This window comes from Dipodomys spectabilis, unplaced genomic scaffold, assembly GCF_019054845.1.
Source record: "Dipodomys spectabilis isolate Male_0828 unplaced genomic scaffold, ASM1905484v1 ptg000138l, whole genome shotgun sequence".
NCBI classification, from domain to species: Eukaryota; Metazoa; Chordata; class Mammalia; order Rodentia; family Heteromyidae; genus Dipodomys; species Dipodomys spectabilis.
Genome location: NW_024870815.1, coordinates 7,771,786 through 7,792,624, shown reverse-complemented (window position 1 = coordinate 7,792,624; position 20,839 = coordinate 7,771,786). Strand labels below are relative to the sequence as shown.

Genomic DNA, 20,839 nt, shown 5'->3' with positions numbered 1-20,839 from the left:
GATCTATCTGTATAGCACAGGTGGCTCTGCATTTGTATAATCTGTAGCCTGTTTGGAAAGGCCTCTAAATTTCAAAGTGTGCATAGGAGACTCAACAGTGATACCTGCTTAATATAGTATCAGGAAAATTTGACCCACAGGGCACAAAATTTAGGAGCAGTCAGACTTTCTTACAACTTTTATTCTTATAGGAATCCTTTTGAAAGCCTGGAAGAAAATGCATCCTATAAAGTTCATACCTTTTCAACCTGAGGTGTTTCAAGTTTAATAAGGAGTATCTGTGCTGTGTGTGTACAAAAGGTAAAAATAGACTGCAGTGTGAGTCAGATGGGCAGTGGAGGACTATGCATATGATACAAGGTGGTACAGCTTATTGGGGAGGGGGAATTTGGCGTGGTATTTGTCCTACTTAGGCAAAGTTAGGGAGCTTTGTTGAAACTCTTTATAAAGAAATGTGTTGTAGGGATGAAGGGAAACATGTAAATAGAGGGTCATTATGAAACATGGGCCAGTAGAGCTTGTTAGATGGAGCAGACATGTAAATAATCTATAGCAAAGTAGCAAAGTCTTAGATTCATGGTGAGCGATACAGCCTATACTATCATAGCCCTCTTAAACACAACAATGTACAAAATAAATTCCAAAGTCCATTCCCAGTTAGTGAATAGCAATGCAAACACCCAGCTTTCTAGACAAGGACTCTTTTTTACAGCAATAATGGATGTAACTATGTTGTATTTTAGAATCTGGATTCTTACACTTCATGCATACAGCCAGGACTTATGGAAACTTACCAAGATCACTTTCTTGATAAAAGTGACATAACTAAGTGTGATTTTATATTCCCTTCCTAATTCTCTCAGAATGGAAATGGTGATGGCTCAGAACTTGGGCTTTTCACATAACTTTGCAAGTGATAATCTCTAATGACCTGTGTATCACACAATTATCTCCTTCCTCAGGTGTTGTCAGAAAGGTGTACTTCCTGCAGCAAAATGGCTACAGGACACTCAGCAAACAGGGAATGCAAATATCCCCCACCTAATGCTTCAATCTATAATTTATAAACTGTTGAAGGATAGTAAGATGAAAGTGATAGCTTTCCATGGTTGATATCAATAAGAGAGTGATTTGAAATGAATTCTTCGAAGGAGTATTTATTTTGTTTTCTCTTACAATGATAAGAAAGAAGCTTTCTATCCAAATTAGAAACATTTCCTTCAAAACACTTAGCATCAGTTATAATTATTACTTGGTTGTTCTTTCTTCCTGTCTATACCTGAGAGTATTTCTACCCACTGAGAGCAGAGATCATGCCTGCCTTGATGCCAAATATAAGAGCAATAGAGTGCTTTGACCATAGTAGGCATTTGAAAACAATAACCAGATGGCAAGATAAATGAGTAACTTAAGCCACTTTCACTTACAAAGTTAACCATAATTTATTATAGAGTGAACAAAATGGAAAGCCTTCGCTTGTCTTATCATCTGTTGGTGTAAGTAAAAACAGTTCCAAGCCCTCTTTTTGAAAAAAAAAGTTAAGTTAATTAATAATGAACAATATTCATGTGCTGTTCTAGTTTATATCTGCTCAGGGCCTGAGAATGGCAGACAGCTGTTACTGAAATTCTCCAGATGGTGTGGTCTTTCCAAGTTATGGTTTAACTTCTAGCAATGGAAGACTCATTTTCACCCATATGTCTATCAGTCTTGGTGGATGCAAGCACCTGGCTAATACAATTGCAAGGAAAAGTTTTCAAGCTGATATTTGATCCAAAGATCACACTTTAGTCTTTTGTTTCTGCTTTTAAAACATACCCACCACAAGATTGTTGATTAAATAACCAGTTCAGTAGAGATAATAGATAAAACTTTTGGCTCAGGGCTGAATGGGTAATTGCTTTGACTTCACACAGTTTCTTCCCAAATCAAAGAAACTTGATTTTTTTTAAAGTCAAGTACAGCTGTATTGTGGGCTAAGATGTAATGTCTGTTAGGTTCTTTAAACAGCTGAGATTCGATTGCTAACCCTTTACTGTTTGCACAGTCTCTACTGTGTCCAAGAATCCCAGGCTATAAACCAATAATTCATACCTTGATCAACGACAAAATCTTATCATCAGAGTGTTGTTTTTTCATGTCGTCATCCTTTGATTTATCAATTACTGTTGAATTTTGAATTTATTAGGCGCTTTCCCCAACAACTTGGGACAGGTAAGTACCAGTTAATGATGTTTGAGCTGGCCATGGCAACAGCTGGAGGTGTGCAATGTTCTCTTCTCTTGCAGATGTCTGTATGTTCTATCTGTAGATTTTCTTGGCTTTGGAGTTCCACTGAATGTTACTGGACCTTAAAATATAGACAACAACCTATTGATTTTTCTTTCCCCTTTTGGATGCTAAGGGACAAACCTAGGGTCTCAGCGTGCTAATATGCCAGGCAAGTACTCTGCCACAGAGCAGTATCTCCAACACTGCCTACATTTTAAACATTGATGCCTCACAAATTATCATGTATCTGAGGAATTTCATAATGAAAATTAAGGCATGGACTGGGAAGGTAGCTAGTGGTAGAGTGCTTGCCTTGCATGCATGAGGCTGTGGGTTTGATTCTTCAGCACCACATAAGCAGAAAAAGCCAGAAGTGGTGCTATGGCTCAAGTGGTAGAGCATTAGCCTTGAGCTGAAGAGCGGAGGGACAGTGCCCAGGCCCAGAGTTCAGGCCCCATGACCGGCCAAAAATAAATAAATTAATTAAATTAAATTAAATAAAGGCATATGCCATCTTAATATCACTTACTCAAACTCTACTTATTCTATCATACTGTATTTCACATCTGCAACTGTCTTCAGCAGCCTTTCCTAGCACTGATCGATTCAGACTTCCAGTAGTTATATGATAAATATGTGAGAAATTGCGAAATGCTGTAATTCTATTTACAAAAAACCAAAAGGGTGTAACACTATTTTACTCAGCTCCCTTTAACAAAAGATCTTCCTTTTTTTATTTTTTGAGGCACGTGTGCTTCCAAATACAATATCATTTATAAGATGTTTTTAATGCTGATATTAGAAGTACTTCTTCTTAGGAGAAATAGATCTTAAAATAAAGGATGCAAGATGCAGTGACCTTTGAATATCTTTAAAAGCCACTTGTAGGATGTGCTTTATTTGAAGTTTGAGGGTCACTGAGCACCACAGCTTGTCATGAAGAGATAACCTTGAATGTGACATTTCATATCATTAGACCTTAACCTTTTTATTAAAAGGCTTTTTGTTTTCCAGAAGATAAGCCAAGTATTTAAATAAAAGAAACTAGTGGCATTGATTCACGCCAAGGGACAGTCTATGCAGCTGTCATACTACAAAGCTATTTCGCTCTTTGATGCATCTCTATACTCATATTTGTCACTACTCCAGCCTCCACATTACCACTCCAAACCTCTATGTCTCTCTGCTACAGTCTAGACAAAGCATGGTGCTGTAACTCCCTCCCCCCAGCCCCCCCCACCCCCCTATCCCCCCACCCCCGCAATCCAGCTTGACCCACCTTTCAAGTTTCCTCTGCCATCACCCAACACCAGCCCAGTATACAAGCTAAGCTGACATGAATACCATTTGCACATTGCTATGAAATCCTCTTTCCCAAGTGGATTTTCTGGCTAATGCAAATTGCACCTATTTTTGAAGAACAAGCTTCATTATTTTCCTTTGTCTATGCTATTTTAAAGCAAATAAGTTGCACCATTGGCATCAGACCATGTGACTTTCAGAAAGTTATTTTCCTTCTGCTCTTTTGGCTTCTTCTTCAACCAAAGAGAAATGGTAATACCTGACTTCCTGGCATATAATACACATTCAATAAATTTCACTTCTAAAAATAAAGTACTCAAACTGAGGGAAGATAAAAGAAGGGCTGACATGGACCAAGATGCATAGCCTGACATGGAATTGTAACCTCTTTGTACAACTACTTAATCTTAAACGTTTAGAAAGTATACAACTCAGCTTGATAAGAAATGTACTCATTATCTTGCCCCTGTAATTGTAACCCCTCTGTACAGTATTTTCACAATTAAAAAAAAAAAGAAAGTATACAATTCTTTTTGCATTTCTAAAGAACCCATCCAAACTACCCCCAACCCTACTTCCTGCTCTTCCACCTTAACTAGCTCTGCTAACTGTGTCTCTTTTCTGAAAGCTTGTCAACCTTTAGGCTGACAGATTTTGTCCAGACTGTAACACTGTAAGGGAAAAGAGCTTTATTGTGTTTATAGATGGATCCCAACCTCTGGAAGAATTGGTGCACAGTAGGGATATAGATTCATTATATTAATTAATTTGCTGGCATACCTCATCAACTTTCAGGGTGAAGCTTATTTCCTGTCTATCACTGTAAAAACTTCCACATACTTGGAACACAAAAGACTGCGTTTGAAGGCCTTTAGGGTTTTTTTTTTCCTAATACTCATAGCCTGAGAGTAGAATCTGATGGCCATCTTGGATGGTAAGCTGTTGACTTAGCATTTGCCTATTGAAGCAGGCTAGGCACAGTGTGAGGTAGATAACATATTCAGAAGAAGAATCAAGAGAATCAAAATCAAGAATTGAAATTCCTTTTTACTCAAGAGAATTTCTTATTTGGAGGGTTCAGGGATAAAATGGAATTTAGGGTAAGGACCTTGAACACTGTGGAGACTAAAAAAATTTTACTTGTACCCATGTCTAATAGTTAATCTTAAATGTAGAACTTTGCTTATTTTAGAGGGATGAAGCAGAGTGTTGGTGTAGTTTTTTTGTTTGTTTGTTGTTGATTTTTTTTTTACTGTTTTCCTTGAAGCAACTAATTGTTTACATGCTTCTACACTATGTCAGTTGAGGCATTGCTAGTTAACAAAACATTGCAACTACACACATTTCCTTTTCCTTTTTTTTTGCCGGTCCTGGGGCTTGAACTCAGGGCCTGGGCACTGCCCCTGAGCAGCTTTTGCTCAAGGCTAGTGCTCTACCACTTGAGCTACAGAGCCACTTCCTGCCTTTTTTGTTGATGTGGTACTGCGGAACAGAACCCCGGGCTTCACGCCCACTAGGCAAGCACTCTACCACTAAGCCACCAGCCCCAACTACAGACATTTTCTAATTTCACATTTTGCTGCACTGTAAGATTTCCATGGCGTGTGGAAGAGCCGGGTCAATATCTTCTGAGGATTTGCCTTAACCTCTTTGCCTGCAATTTTGAGTCATTTTAATAAAGATTGGATTAAGGATTTAATAATGACTTTCAAAGAGGACTTGTCTTTGCTTATAGCTATAGAGTTCAGCTAAGGAAACAAATAACATAATTGCATTGTTTGATCCTAAAAATGTCTACATAATAGGAAAAATAAATAAATACTACTGTGGGTGAATCTGCCTAATGCTTCAAGGACAAGTTCAAGTCACTCTTATTTAATGAGTTTAGTAGGGCTCCTAAGAGAGCCACAGACTGGCCTACGTCTAATCCAATCACCTATGTCTATCCCATAGTGAAGTATTGAAGTGTCATTTGTTTAGCAGGTGTAGAATCTTGCAAAGATCATTCATAGTTCAGAGGACAAAGAAGCCTGCTCTAAAAGAACAGAAAATTGAATGAAACATCTTGCTTAAATATTACATTTTTATGAACCATGGAAACTTCCTTTATAGTGACTCATAGATGTTGACATTCCTGTGTATTCTAACCAGAAGATTTTTGTGTAGTTTAATATAAATAGGAAAATCTCATAAAGGGCCAAAAAGTCTCATCTGAAACCTAGCCAAGTGACATTCAATAAGAAACCATCCCTGCCAGTTCTCTTCCTGTTAAAACAGGATTATGGAATGTCAATGCCATGGTAAGTCCTTGCTTAACCACATACAAGGCTAATGAAACTCAACTAGAATAGTTTTTATTCAGCACATTCATGCCATTTTCTTGCTCTAGGAAGATGTCCCATTGCTAAGTGAGATTTTTGTTTGTTTGTTTAACTAATTGTTTGCCCTAAAGTCAATCCTTGACAATTGAAGTGACTTGTGTGACTCCAAGTGATAGGCAGATTTGGAAATAATAATTAAGTATAAAGAACAAATACTCAGCCCAGTTTCTAGCCAAATATTTGAATAACTACAAGACAGAATATTACTCATAAAGATTACTTTTAGCTCAACTGTTAAGCAATACAGTAACATCACTATTAACATCCATAAGACTCACTTAGCCAGAAAGCAATAGAAGTTACCCAATAGTAGATTCACTCTAAAACTATGTGAAGATGAAGATTATTTTGAGTAATGCATTTTTAAAAACAGCATGTAAATTCAGTAAATGTGTCTTTATAGTCTAGAAAACCAGGAAAAGTAAACTGTCCTGGTATATAAATTTTGCATTTAAAATAAGTTAAGCCCTTTGGCAACTGGCAGTTCATTGAAGCCATGTATGGTTAATGAAGGGTCATTAAAAATATCCAAGCTAAGTTATCAAGCTCACAGTATAAGGTTTATGCAAAAATACTATATTGCATGTTAATACAAATTTAAGATATGAATTGCTTCAATCTTGTAGAACAATGTCTAGATTTACAATGAAAGAAATATATGTTGGATAAGAAAGGAAAGAAAACTAGTATTTTTCTGGGATTCTTAAAGGCATTATTTAATGTTATCTGAGGTGTTTATCTTTAAAAAAGAAGAACTATAATTAATATTGCAGAACTTGAGCTTTTGAAAAATGGTGTCCATAACCAGGATGTTTTCTATGAATCTATCTTATATATATTGTACAAAGGGATTTCACTATGGCATTTCCTTACATACATGTATTATGCTTCAATCAAATGTACCTATACTATTCTTTCTTAGTTCTTTTCTCTCCAGTTCTTGTTTTTAATGGTTTTATTGTGTACTTTCATATATATGAAATAATATATATACAGCAATCATATATATATATATATATATATATATATATTTTACACATTTAGGTAATCTGTCAGGTCTTTTCTTGAGTTCTAAGAGCAGTACAACCACAAAAGACAAAAGAAGAGCAGTCAACCATGCGTGTATGTGTGTGTGTGTGTGTGTGTGTGTGTGTGTGTGTGTGTGTGTGAGATTCCCCATCCCCACCCCTTCCCCAAGAATTCTTAATTCTTTGAAACACTGCCCTCTATTTCCCTCTTACTTGGAGAGGTCACTTTAAGGAACTGTCAGAAGTATAATGGAGATTGGCTTCCTGAAAGATTTTGCTTTTATAGATTAGCAACAGTCTGTAATATTTGGTATCACACATGAATGGCCCTGTCTTAAAATCTCTCTTCACACACAGAGGACCTTAAAAAACCTTTTCAAACTTCATGATCGGGCATTTCTGCCAGCTCAGTTCCTCTTGTGCTCACTCTGCAGTAGCTTCTTGGAGATTTGTATTGTTTTTAGTGACTGTAAGCAAAATTGCAGGGTAAGTAAGCTAGTCATTTCAGAACTGTTTTTGGATTTTGTGTTGCAAATTTTCAAAATTGAGGTAATATTAATAATATCTCAAGTTGCATGGTAAGTTATAAATCAAAACCAGAGATTTGGTAGGAATTTCTTTTTTTTTCTTTTTTTTTTTTTTGGGGGGGGGGGGGGTCTGGTCATGGGGCCTGAACTCTGGGCCTGGGCACTGTCCCTCAGCTCTTCAGCTCAAGGCTAGCACTCTACCGCTTGAGCCACAGCAGCACTTCCGGCTTTTTTTTCCTGCTTATGTGGTGCTAAGGAATCGAACCCAGGGCCTCAAGCATGCAAGGCAAGTGCTCTACCACTGAGCCACCTTCCCAGCCCTGGTAGGAATTTCTTAACCGGTTAATCTATCTAATTTTGCCAGGAAGTAAGAAGGTAACAAATGAGCCTAATGTCTTAATTTCTTGGGAAAAGATCTCCTGGCATTTGTAGTATCATTCTGGAACCTTCCTAACCTTCAACATGCCAAAACACTGGTAGTGGGAGGAGAGAGGTTTTCAGGCTGCTGGTTCTCTATAACCTGAAATCTTACAGATCAATAGATCCCTTTTGTTTGTCTGTTTAGAGATAGGGACCCATTATGATTCACAGATTTCTCAAATAGCAGTTTAAGACTATAGTTTTATGATTCTCTTGCCTCAGCCTCTTGAGTGCTAGAATCACAGGTAGTGCACTACACAGCAGAGTTTTTTGTTTTTGTTTTTGTTTTTTTGGGGGTCCGGTCGTGGGGCTTGAACTCTGGGCCTGGGCGCTGTCCCTCATCTCTTCAGCTCAAGGCTAGCACTCTACCACTTGAGCCACAGCACCACTTCCACCTTTTTTTTTTTTTTATGCTTATGTGGTGCTGAGGAATCGAACCCAGGGCCTCAAGCATGCAAGGTAAGCACTCTACCACTGAGCCACCTTCCCAGCCCTTCAGCAGAGTTTTTCTAAATACATATTTTATAGACACATCCAACCTCCTGAATATTTTTTAAATGACTCTTATTTTCTTTTTCCTATTTTAAAGCAATCAAGTCCACTTTAAGAGAAATAAACTAAATCATGAAGAATTGTTCTTAAAGTGATATTTAATATACTAAACACCAAAGATGACAGTAACCATAATCCACAGTAAGTGGTTTTTAAGAAAAAGTTATTATTAATCACTGGAGTTAGCAGGGCCACCAATGTTCTTGAAGATGAAAACAAAATACCAAGTTGGCTGCAAAAATCTCACCCAACTAGAATAGATCAGATCAGAAAAGGAAATGCAAGCCAATGACAAAATTCCTCTTGGAAGGTTAACATCAATCTTATAGGTAGACGGAACGATAAAACAAAGAGTATATTCTACCAGAAGGTTGCCTGGCATCCAGACACCACATGCCAAAACCAGGTAATTTAAACAGATCTCCTGTTGAGTCTATATAGCTACAGGAACTATTTCAGGGTTTGGGTCTACATATAGAAATGTAACAACACAGAAGTTCTACCTTTCTGTATGTAATTACTGTACCCACTCCAGACCGACTGCTCTACGCTGATGTTACAAGGCAGCTGGATTTTTCTTCCTTCAAATTCTTCAAAGCTCAGCACATCTCTGAAACATGAGTTACAAAAGGTAGGGAAACACTTAAGCAGTGGCTTTGAGGATTATATAAATCTAAGACTCTGCCTGGAAAGGAAAACCACATTGGGATTTTATATAATTCAGCTAGGCTATTAAAGAAGAAACCAAATCTCAGGCAGTATTGCTTGCACTAGTTTCTGGAAATGGGAAAGTTTAAGATTACCTGCTTGCTTTTAAAGTTTCCCAGGACATGGTATGTTTCATAAAATATTTCTACGAGTGTAAATGGCTCTTTATTTACAGCTTAATGTTTAATAAGCTGATTCTTTTAAATAGCATGCTTTAATTCTTACACTATCAGATAGACTTATTTATTTATTTATTTTTATTGTGTAGATAGACTTTTAAGGTGAGGCCTGTAATCATCCTTGAGTAGAAATTACCAATGAACACTCTTGAAAACATTTCTCATGTGCGTTTCTGTCTACTTTCTGACTATCATTGCAAAACTACACATACAAGCCCTGTGGACTCTGTTTTGCTATTGTCACTGTGTCCCGATGCTGGATGTGTGGCTGTCACCAAATGTAGATGATTCGATAGATAACCACTAACACCTGGTGGGTTCTAACCCCTGAGGAAAGTGCTCAGATAGCCAAGGCGAGGGGTTGTTCTCACTGGTCCTGTGGAAGTGGGGAAGGCTAGGGAGAAGGGCACAGCAGGACTTATTCCCCACCACTCTGTGATTATTAACTGAAGTAGGAAGCTTAGGATCTGTTTTGTCATCATATTTTTACTCAGCTGTTTTAATACAATGGCTGTGAGTTTGTACACATAACTCCATTGAAGTGGTCTTTCATGTTATGAATGGGAGAGACAGACAAACCCAAAAACAGCAAAAGACAAATGAGACAGAGACAGAGAAGGAGGAAAGAGGAAGAGGGAGGGAAGGAGAGAGGGAGGGAAGAAGGAAAGTAAGTAAGAAGTAAGGGAAGGAAAGAACAATGAGAGGGTAAAGAAGGGCAGGAGGGAGAAGAAGGAGGAGGAGAAGGAAGCAAAGGGGAAGGGGGAAGAATAGGTACTGCATAGTAGATTGTGTACTGAACTAAATTTAAGTTCTTTGATCTGTCAGTTCTGTCTCAGAGCTAGCCAAAGCATCTAAATGGACTGGGCAGTTTGACCAAGTGCAAGTCTCACATGGGCCAAAAAAAAAAGAGCAGAATTTGACCATGTGACATTCTTTGTTTCATGTACATACTATTTCATAATACTTTAAAGATAACTTTCAAATCATGTATAAAATACCATTTTCAAATTACTCAGTTACCTTTTTGCCTATTCTTCACTTAGTATATTTATGAAAGAGAAGTAATACTTTTTTTGTTTTTGCTGTTGTTTTCTGTGGTGCTGCCTCATGCATGCTAGGCAATTGCTTTACCACTGCACTATATCCCCAAGCCAAGAGGATATTCTTGGTTCCATCTCCAAGTGATAAACTTTGTATAGATAAATATATTGAACAATCTCACAAGAGGACAGCGAGTCCCATTCTGAGATGTAGAGTTTGCTGGGAACAGCGTTCATCTAATCAGCTACTTAATAATCAGACAAACCATACACCCTTTACTCCTCTCAGTTTCATTTTTTCTTTAAAAAGTTGCATGTCTTCACCAAGCTGATGATAGTCCTGAGAACCTCAAATACATTAGGCAAGTGCATTCCCGCGGACCTATATCCCCACTATAACTAATCTTGTTTTGTCTCTGCCCCTTATCCTACTCAGGCCACGGTGTCTCAGGTAGTATCTTGTTCTCAGAAGGCTAGGTAGGAGATAGTGGTCAGACCTTCTGCTGCCCTTTTGGACCTGAGGTCTGTCTTAGTGTTTAATATTTCACATGTCCTATTCAGCACTTCAGCGGAGACACGCAGCACATTCCAGAGGACGAGGAAACAAGTTCTCCATCCAGTACAAAGTACTGGCACACAGCAAAGATGCCTGTGTTGCTTTGTTCTCGGGTCTCTCAATTCTCTCTCCTTGATCTTTTTTAGATGGTTCTTCCTGAAAACTTAAGTGAGACGTTAAAGCTAAAGCTTTCAAAAATACATGTCAAAATGAGTGGGATTTAAGCAAATATAAAATCGAGAGAAACATATTATTAAAGAAAAACAAAACATGTTGTACTCAATTTTGAATTCAGCAGCTTACTTAGGGATGGATCTTGTTTGTTGACTATAATTTTACTAACTTACAAAATGGAGACACCATCTGCTTTGTAGGGCTTTTGAGATAAATGTTTTAAGCACTTCATATACATTCTTCTTTGGGTATCTGTGGGGGCCCCTCCAATTCTAAAATCCTTGAATGTTCAATAGTCTTTTATATAAACTTCATAATTCTCATACTTACTCCAAATAATTTTTAGATGATTTATAATGCGTAATGTAATGCAGTGCTCCAGAAATACTTGCTGTATGTTTAAGGAATCACGATAAGAAAAAAATGTACAGGGTCAATACAGGTGGTATTTTTCTAAATGTTTTCATTAAATTTTTATTAACCTGCATTAGTTTCACAAAGAGGTTTCATTGTGATGCTTCCACACATGTAGTCAATATATGCAACCAGCCTTGTCTCATGTCACTCCTTTTTTTTAATCTCTCTTTTCCTGTCTTAAAACAATCTCCTCTTTCTTTGTTCTATTTTTACGCATATATTCATAGAAAGTAGCTTGTGATCTGCACTTACATTTAGAGAACTTATGGATGTGGAGGTCTATCTGTCTTATTTGGGCATGACTATTATTTGAACTCAAGGCCTTATACTTGCTAGTACAAGTGTTTGCTCTACGCCTCCAGCTTTGGCTGACTATATCAGGTGTTCATACCATTCCTCTTAACTTTAAAATCTGATGGTTTACTATTGGTAGGATGGGGTCACCATTAATTCCTTAATTCCAGTTATTCCTTTTACTGGAATTTTGACACTGGCCAAGAAAAGTCCTGCCTTCTCTGTATCATTAAGGTACAAAGGCATGCTGAGAGGGAGAGGGTTGGGCTGGCAAACTTATATCATGATGTTGCTTCAGATTCTTGCAACCATTGTGTAGTATCATTGCTGATACCAAGGACAGACCTACTGTCAGAAGGACAAGCAAGTATAAGAAGGTGTCAGCCAAGCTTGTCTCTAGAAAGTCTCACCTTTCCACTGTCCATTATAGTAGGTTTTCCAGGCTGGAAAAATACTATGGCTTTAGGGACTAAACTTTAGCTGACTTTTAACTAGTGCAAAGAACGTGCTCCTTATAAGATGACCTTCTAAATCCTACAGTGTATATCCCCTAAAGCCCTCTAAAAACAAAACAAAACAAGAAAGAGGTTGCAAACTCCAAAATCTCTCTCTGAGTCATCTGACTATAGATTCATGGAAGGAAGACATTCGCACATTTCAGGAAGGTTTATATTGTCAGAAATCCTAGTTAGATACCATCATTCAAAGGAAGGTGGCTTTTAAAAAAAAATTATCAAAACTTCATTGATACCTTCCTGTTCCATATATGGCTTTAAGGAGAGTCAAGGTTGTAGAGTAACTTTAGATTGTCATTTGTTTCCAGATATGTTACTCAATTTCTTTTCAGCCTCCGAATGAAGGAAACTGCCTGTCCTAGAGAATTAGAATAAACACCAGCTATGTTTAGCTGGAGAGCTGCTTGTGTGAGTTTTGTATATGTTTTTGAGCTTTCATTTCTAATCTCTGTCTCTTGGTGACATACCCCCTGCTCCAGGTGTGTGGTTCCTAATTTTGTGCTCCTTGATCAGAAGGGACTGGGAATTAATCCAATCTATGAAAGACTGGTATTCCCTCATGTCCTACGCTCACTCATTCCCTTTTGTAAGAAAATTCTTATCACAGTAGAGCTTCGAAACATGCTGCATAGCTTAACGCAAACTATGTATTTCCTTCAACAATTCCCTAGTTTGAGAAAGCAATCAAAGGAAATTGTCAGGATGTCTTTTCCAGAGTTGGTCCCTTTCCAAAACTCAATTCATTGTAAAACCTTGTAAATGTTTTATGAGCTCAAATGGTAATTATGTAATATGGTTGAAAGAATTATGCCTTTGAATGTTGAATGTAAGTCTCTAGGAAGGGATCTCAGCCTGTCAAAGTGCTTTGTGATACTTTTCCGTTCATTATAATATCGCTTTGAATAAAACAAATCACCAGGGTTAATGAGCTAAGACATTTCTTGTCAGAAATAATGTCCTAAAGGAAAGTATGGCTTCAGGCTTCCAAGACAGACAACTAACTAACAGTTAGGTTGCTTTTTTTTCCTCCAGTGATTTCACTCAGGTTAGAGCCATCTTTTCTTTTCTGTCAACATATGCATTGTTGAACTCAAAGTAGCATTGACTTAAGCAAGAAGACTTGTGTGTAGCGTGCAGAAATTCCAGGTGCTTTCTGCATGGAGAATAGAATGTGCTCTGTCCGGTCACACATTCTTATAGTTCTTGTTCTTCAACTAAGAAATTAGAGGTGTGCTCTATTAAAGCACATAGACAAAGCCCTGAATGCCATATTATATAGACCTTTAAAAAATATATAAAGATGAATACTTAAACTGTGGGACCTGTCATATTTATCTTTATTTTCTCTCTTTCTCTCCCCCTCTCTCTCTCTTTCTTTTTTTTTCTTTCTTTCTTTCTTTCTTTCTTTCTCTCCCCCTCTCTCTCTCTTTCTTTTTTCTTTCTTTCTTTCTTCCTTCCTTTCTTTTTTTGTCAGTCATAGGGCTTGAACTCTGGGCTTGGGCACTGTCCCTCCGCTCTTCAGCTCAAGGCTAGCGCTCTACCACATGAGCCACAGCACCACTTCAGGCTTTTTCTGTTTAGGTGGTGCTAAGGAATCAAACCCAGGGCCTCATGCATGCAAGGCAAGCACTCTACCTCTGAGCCACCTTCCCAGCTCCTATTTAAGTTATTTTTAAAGCACAGTTCTTCAGGCTATCAAATTAAAACAGATGTGTGTTATCATTATCTTGCTTAAAGTCCAGTACTCATCAGTTATTTTTAAAGACCCTAATATTAAGCCTTAACTAGGTATAAAGTTGTTATTAGGTAGACAACATACCAATTCATCCCTGTGTAAACAAACTACAGAAGACAACTACGCCAGGTGTGGTGGCACATGCCTATAATCCAGTACTCATGAGGATCAAGAAGGAGGATCAGGAGTTCAGAGGCCAGCTTGAGTCCATAGTGAGAGCCTATGTAAAAAAAAGAATGAAGAGTGGAAAGGGAAGGAGGAAACAGGTGGGGTAGGAAAGGGGAGAAGAAGAGGAGGAAGAAAATTTTATCCTAGATCTAAGGGGGAAAAAGGAAAGACACTGCCACTGGGCTGATGCTAGACTTGATGTCCTCCTGAAGACCTGGGCCCCGGGGCTGGTTGGGTGCTGGTATGTCCAAAGGGCGCATGAGAGGGCTAGGTCACAAGTGCTGGCTGTTATAAGAAGAAACGCCTGCTGCTTGTGTGCTGAACTGCTGTTGAGAGTACAGAATCTCCCTCCCTGAGCTTCAAGGCAAGAGAAGCTTGTGAGATTCCAGCAGGAATGTGTAATTCCCATTCTCAGTTTAGCAATCTCTCCCTAGAATCCAGATTGGCAGAACTCACTGCCCCTTCCCCAAATAAATAACACATAACAAGCAAGGAAGAAACTGCATCGCCAAAATGGCTCAGATCACCATTCACATGAGTGTCTTCTATATGAAAATAGTGTTTTTCCATCTGCCAGAGGGCAGATGAGGAAAGTGTGAAATAGGTTTTGGTGAAAACCATGTGAGGGTCATATGTCTTTATAGGGAGAAGGAAGAAGTCCTATCTACTCTCTTCAGGTAACTGGGGGAAAGGATGTAGGCAGGTGCAGCTCAGCAACTATCAGAATGTAAGGAATGAAAACCACATAGCATTCCAAAAGAAACAAGGCATTTGGGATGGGTAGATAGTAATGAAAGGAAATGAGGCTGAAGACCAAAAGGAACCAAATATTCTCAAGTGTCTTTCTACAACATGAAAGTCCAAATTTTTGTCATAAATTAAAAGGGGAATCATTTTCAGATTTAACATGAAAGTTTCTAATGTTATTCTAATATTTAGAGAAACGTCACCATTCAAGATAAATCTGTATCATCCTCATTTAGTAAACAAAAGTCATGGACTGGGCCTTCAAGGTTGTCATAGGAGTTAAAACAAGTAAGGGGGAAATGCTCTCGCACACACACACACAAAAAAAGAAACAACCCAAATATGATTATGTTGTGTGTGCAGTAGGGAGGTACCCCACCATAAGGAAAAGGAAAAGTAATTGGGTCTGATTAGGAGATCTGTCAGTGGGTGAAGTTGACTCCGAGTGGATGTGAACGGTCCTTTGAAGGGAAGAAAATAGGAAAAGGCAGAGAGTAAGGAAGCCATTAGTTTTCAATATTTAATCCTGAAATCTTCATGCAATAATAGTCAGATGGCTACTGGGTCATAGAGGAGAAAGAGAAATGAGAGAAAATGAATGTCAACGTGGCTCAGCAAAGAGCTGAATCTCACTTCCTTATATTGTCAACATGGGCAGATACCTGCTTGATTGGAGTGAATTCCATGAAATCAAAGAGAATAAATATAGCCCCACATTAGAAGAGTGCATAAATGACTAGAAGAACTATCTATCAAGGCACCAAGAAATAAATTTGGGAACCCCTAAAGCTAATCAAGGCGTACAAAATAGAGGAGGAGTACCTATTCTCCGTGGCTGCACTAACAAATTATTACCAGCTAATTGGTAGCTTAGAGAAGGAAAGATTTATTCTTTCACAGTCATGAAGTCAAGAAGTCCAAAACCTGGACATGACAGTGTTGATCCTCCCTGGAGTCTCTGAGAGAGAACCGATTTCATGCCTGAGGCCTAGCTTCTGGTTGGTGTTGGAAATACTTGGCTGTTTTTGCTTTGTCTATATATCAACCCCATTTGTCTCCTCTGGCCCATGGCTCAAATTGTCTCTATATCACTTTCTCTTCTGTGAATCTTTGTGCCTCGCTCTCCTCTGCCTTTTCAAAATAAGGAAATTTGTCATTAGATTTAAGGCACGCCTTAAAATCAGAACAGTCTGTTTCGAAACCTTTAACTTGTTTGTAATGCTGAAGACTTCTTTCCCAAATACAGTCATATTCAAAAGTTCAGGGGATCAGGACCCGGCATGATAGGTATATAATAGAGAAGCTCTATAGTTAGCATGGGAGTTCAAAGGTCACATGCATCCACAGAACAGCAAGAAACAATGGTTTTGAACCAGACAATGTGGTTCTGCCTGGTTCCACCACTCCCAGGTAGTGAAATCTCTGTGCTGTGGCTTTACTCTTAGAAATGGAAAACAACAACAACAAATGCTACATCATCATATTCATAGGGCCACTATGGATAGTTAATTCAAGTGCAAGGTTAGTAGTATCTAGCCCCAGCTAAGTCTGGCATGGACTTCTGTCTGAAAATAGGCTACCTCCCTGACTGTCTGCTGTCAGGAATCTAACTAGATTATTTTGGTAATATCTGCATAGATATTATGTGTATATGTATGTGTGTATGTCCATGAACGTGTATGCATCTGTGTATATAAAGGCTGTTAATGTTGTAAGGTAAATCATCCCACATTTTAAAATATAGAATATTGGGGTCTTTATTATACAGTTAACAGGCTACAGGCCACCAGTTGTTACAAAGGCCTGCAGCACGCAAATACACATAACACAGCCAGGAAACATGCTAAAGAGGAAAGAAATAACAAGAACAATACCAACAAGCCAATCCAGCTCCAATGAAGAGCTGAATTGGGATGCCATGCTGATTGGAGACTAGCCAGGAGACAGGACACAGGACATGGTCACAGAGACACACGTGGCATGGAGTCCATGTGGCTAGCTGGTCCGGGCCTAAATAGGTTGGCGCAGGGGACAGATCCATAGGAAATTCCCAGTCCCAGGCACTGGACTGACAGATTCAGTAACCTATCAGCCAAATGCCTGGCCCTGCCTCCAGGAGTCCAGGCACACCCATTACCTGGGAGGCAGGTGTTGGGGGGGGGGGGGGGGAGGGACAAAGAGGGGGCGGGATCCTTCCCCAGCATGAAGACAAGATGCCAGACCTATAATCCACCATGTGGCCAATATGGCACTGGCCAGACCTGGCCTCCTTACTTCATTAAGACTAGAAAGACTGTATAGGAACTGAAAAAGGTAGGAATTAACTACAACATTCAAGGAACCATGTTGACACAAATCAGACTAAGTGCAATTTAACCTGTGTAAAAACTCAAGACTCAGTTTTTTCTTAGATATTTAACAAACAATATACCTTCACAGGTGACGAATGTAGTCTTTCAGTTAAATGTTCATGTAAAGAAGGGTGGTATAGCATAGAGTGGAGAGGTCTTTCATGATAGAGGAGTGCTATAGCCAATAGTCAGCCATACAGGAGGGTTGTAAAGCTCTTCTTTGATTTAGGACTCCAGGCCTAGAAGTTCCATTCTAGCTTTTTCTAAACCTGTCTAAATTTGGACTACTAGGAAGTAAAAAAGTCTTTTGAAACAGAGGCTCACTTTTTTTTTTTTTTTTGGAGGGGGGGAAGTATGTTGTAGGGCTTGAACTAGGGACCTGGGCATTATCCCTGAGCTTTTGTGCTCAAGGCTAGTTAGTTCTCTAACATTTTGAGCCACAGCTCCACTTCTGGTTTTCTGGTGGTTAATTGGAGATAAGAGTTTGATAGAGGCCTGGCTTCAAGCTCTAATCCTCAGATCTCAGCCTCCTAAGTAGCAAAGATGGCAGGTATGAGCCACCAGCACCTGACTTAATGGTTCACTTTTGTGTGATGGCAGTGACTATGTTATTCATTTTTTCCTGCTGTGATACTCTGACCCGGGGGAGCTACTTGAAAACATATAACACAACTATTTTGGAGATGCCAGTACTAAAGTAGAACATAAACGTATTTATACTCAATGAATTGCACAACAGATAATGAGAAATTAATCCTTTCTCTGGTAAATGTGAATGTAAAAAACAGATATTTTAAGGTATACTGCTTGTATAGCTCTGGAGACTATATATATTTAACTTATTTTTTATATTTTAAAAATATTCATCAATGTGACCAAGATAAAATTAATAACTACCTTTATATTTTTCCCTTGTGGTTTTGAGAATCAAGCACTCTACCTCTGAGGCTTATCCTTAATTTCTAACGTCCACTTTCAGATGCCAGGTGCAAGATTACCAAACTCAATATTCCATGTATTTCTATTTTTGCTCTGAAGCCTCATGAGTTTTGGTCTCCCCCTCCCCCTCCACACATACACAAACTTTTTTGCGGGGGGAAGGGGGTCTGGTCGTGGGGCCTGAACTCTGGGCCTGGGCCCTGTCCCTCAGCTCTTCAACTCGAGGCTTATGCTTTACCATTTGAGCCACAGCGCCACTTCCAGCTTTTTTTTTCTTTTTGCTTATGTGGTGCTGAGGAATCGAACCCAGGGCCTCATGCATGCAAGGCAAGCACTCTACCACTGAGCCACCTTCCCAGCCCAATACACAAACTTTTTTGAGACAGGATATCATTATTAGCTCAACCTGACCTGGAGCTCACTAGCTCTAGGGTGGTCTCAAATTCATAATCCTCCTTGCTTCTATCTGCTGAGGGCTGACATTATAGGTTTGTTTCATCACACCACCTCAGTCCCTACCTTTAGTAATAGAACTCATTGTACCAAAGATCTAACATGAGCTGCTGTGCAGGGTAGCTTTTAAATGCTACCAGAGATCAAGTGCATAAAGAAAAAGCTATTAAGCACACTTTTTCTTATTTTGGAAATCATGAAGAAAGCAGCCCCACCCAATTCCTTGATATTAGAGTTTGCTCTGTAAGAGAAGAAACGGAAGTCCGTAGAACTCTGGCAGATAATCACTAGCTGTAGACCTCAACAGCGTCAAGCCCGGGTATGCCATGTTCTGCTCTCATTGTGTCTCTCAACTCTGCCCACAGGTGTGTGTCATAGGTTATGTGCATTTGAGAACTGCCCATTGAGAATCGCCTGGTGTCACTGAGTGTCTGTTGGTGCTTGGGTTTGCTGCTTGTCTTCTTGCCATGTCTAACGAAGTAGAAACAAGTGCAACCAATGGTCAGCCTGACCAACAGGCTGCCCCAAAAGCTCCATCGAAGAAGGAAAAGAAGAAAGGTATGCAAAAATCCTCTGGAGGCCAGTAAAGGGAGGTAGATGTGGTTCCCTCTAAAAAGAAATGTGAAATTCTGGGTTAAGTAAGAGTTAGCTCTTTCCTGATTGCCACATTAGTTCAAATTCAGCAGGGTATTGAACTTTGAAAAAAAAAAAGGGCAATAAGACTTACCTTTGAATCTGTTATTATACCAATTTAGATCTAAATGGCAGGCTTTCATAATGTCTTCTTCAGTTACTGGTACAGTTACTCATTATGTGCTTATCTTTCAGAAGTATATTTACTAATTTATTTACTTAAGCCATGATTGAAAAAAAGAAATCAAGATCCTAATTTTATTAGACCCTCTTCTTTTGATCTTATATATGACTTAGTACTCAGTGTTAGAGTCCTTGCTAGCTTTCTACTTCTGCCCTTTAGCTCTGGGAATGAAATTGCATAAGCTTTTTTTTTGGGGGGGAGAGGGGGTGGTCCAGTCATGGGGCCTGAACTCTGGGCCTGGGCGCTGTTCCTCAGCTCTTCAGCTCAAGGCTAGCTCTCTACCACTTGAGCCACAGCTCCACTTCCGGCTTTTTTCTTTTTGCTTGTGTGGTGCTGAGGAATCGAACCCAGGGCCTCATTCATGGAAGGCAAGCACTCTACCACTGAGCCACCTTCCCAGCCCCTGCATACGCTTTTGAAGAGGAGCAGAAGAAGTTGCAAAGATGGGATTAGTATCTCAGTTATTGTTCAGTGGCTTACTCAAAATTCCCTTGTCCTTCAGTTCCAAATTCTTCGGCAGATTATTTACCTCCTGTTAAGAACAAATGTATCCTCTTTACATTGACAAATATTCTCCTCACCTCCTACCTTATGCATTCCCATGAGCTTCTCATCTTTTAGACTTTATTTTCTCCCAACCTCAACTCCATATTCAATGGAAAAGAAAAATAAGACAGGCAGAATATCCTATGTGTAATTAATTGTAGTGCAATTGGTGTATTTATTATTCCCATTTTGGGGACTTTGGAACACATTTGGTCACACCTACAAGAGACACTTAAACATAACTTTTCTCCTTTATATTTTTTGTTCAGGTTCTGAAAAGACAGATGAATATCTACTGGCCAGGTTCAAAGGTGATGGTGTAAAATATAAGGCCAAGCTAATTGGTATTGATGATGTTCCAGATGCAAGAGGAGATAAAATGAGCCAAGACTCTATGATGAAACTTAAGGTAAAGGGAAAGATGATGGTTTGTTTGTATCTTAAGCAAGCATTCATGAGAAGAAATCCTATTTGAAATCTCTCTTACCTGTGTCTCAGTTATTTAAGTTTTCTAACTGCATAATTTATCTAATGATGTATCTATCCTTTTGTATGTGTATATGTGTCTATGTTGATTGATAGACAGACAGACAGATACGTACACTAATAGAGAGTACTACTAGGAGTCAAACCCAGGTCTCAACCATTGAGCCATATCCCCAGCCCTCAGTGTCTCATCTTCTGAAACCCTGAGTTACTTTGTGCATTTATATAACTGT

General features: G+C 38.9%; 1 protein-coding gene across 2 annotated transcripts in view; it reads left to right on the top strand.

The window, feature by feature from the left end:
• Positions 1-20,839, top strand: part of Dab2 (DAB adaptor protein 2) — a 51,520-nt gene that overhangs the window by 9,383 nt on the left and 21,298 nt on the right. For both annotated transcript variants that reach the window (XM_042690497.1, XM_042690498.1), the window contains exons 2-3: positions 19,123-19,315; positions 20,390-20,529. In XM_042690497.1, the coding sequence (XP_042546431.1) occupies positions 19,225-19,315; positions 20,390-20,529 (231 nt within the window). In that variant the 5' untranslated portion in view covers positions 19,123-19,224. The remainder of the gene's footprint in view (positions 1-19,122; positions 19,316-20,389; positions 20,530-20,839) is intronic.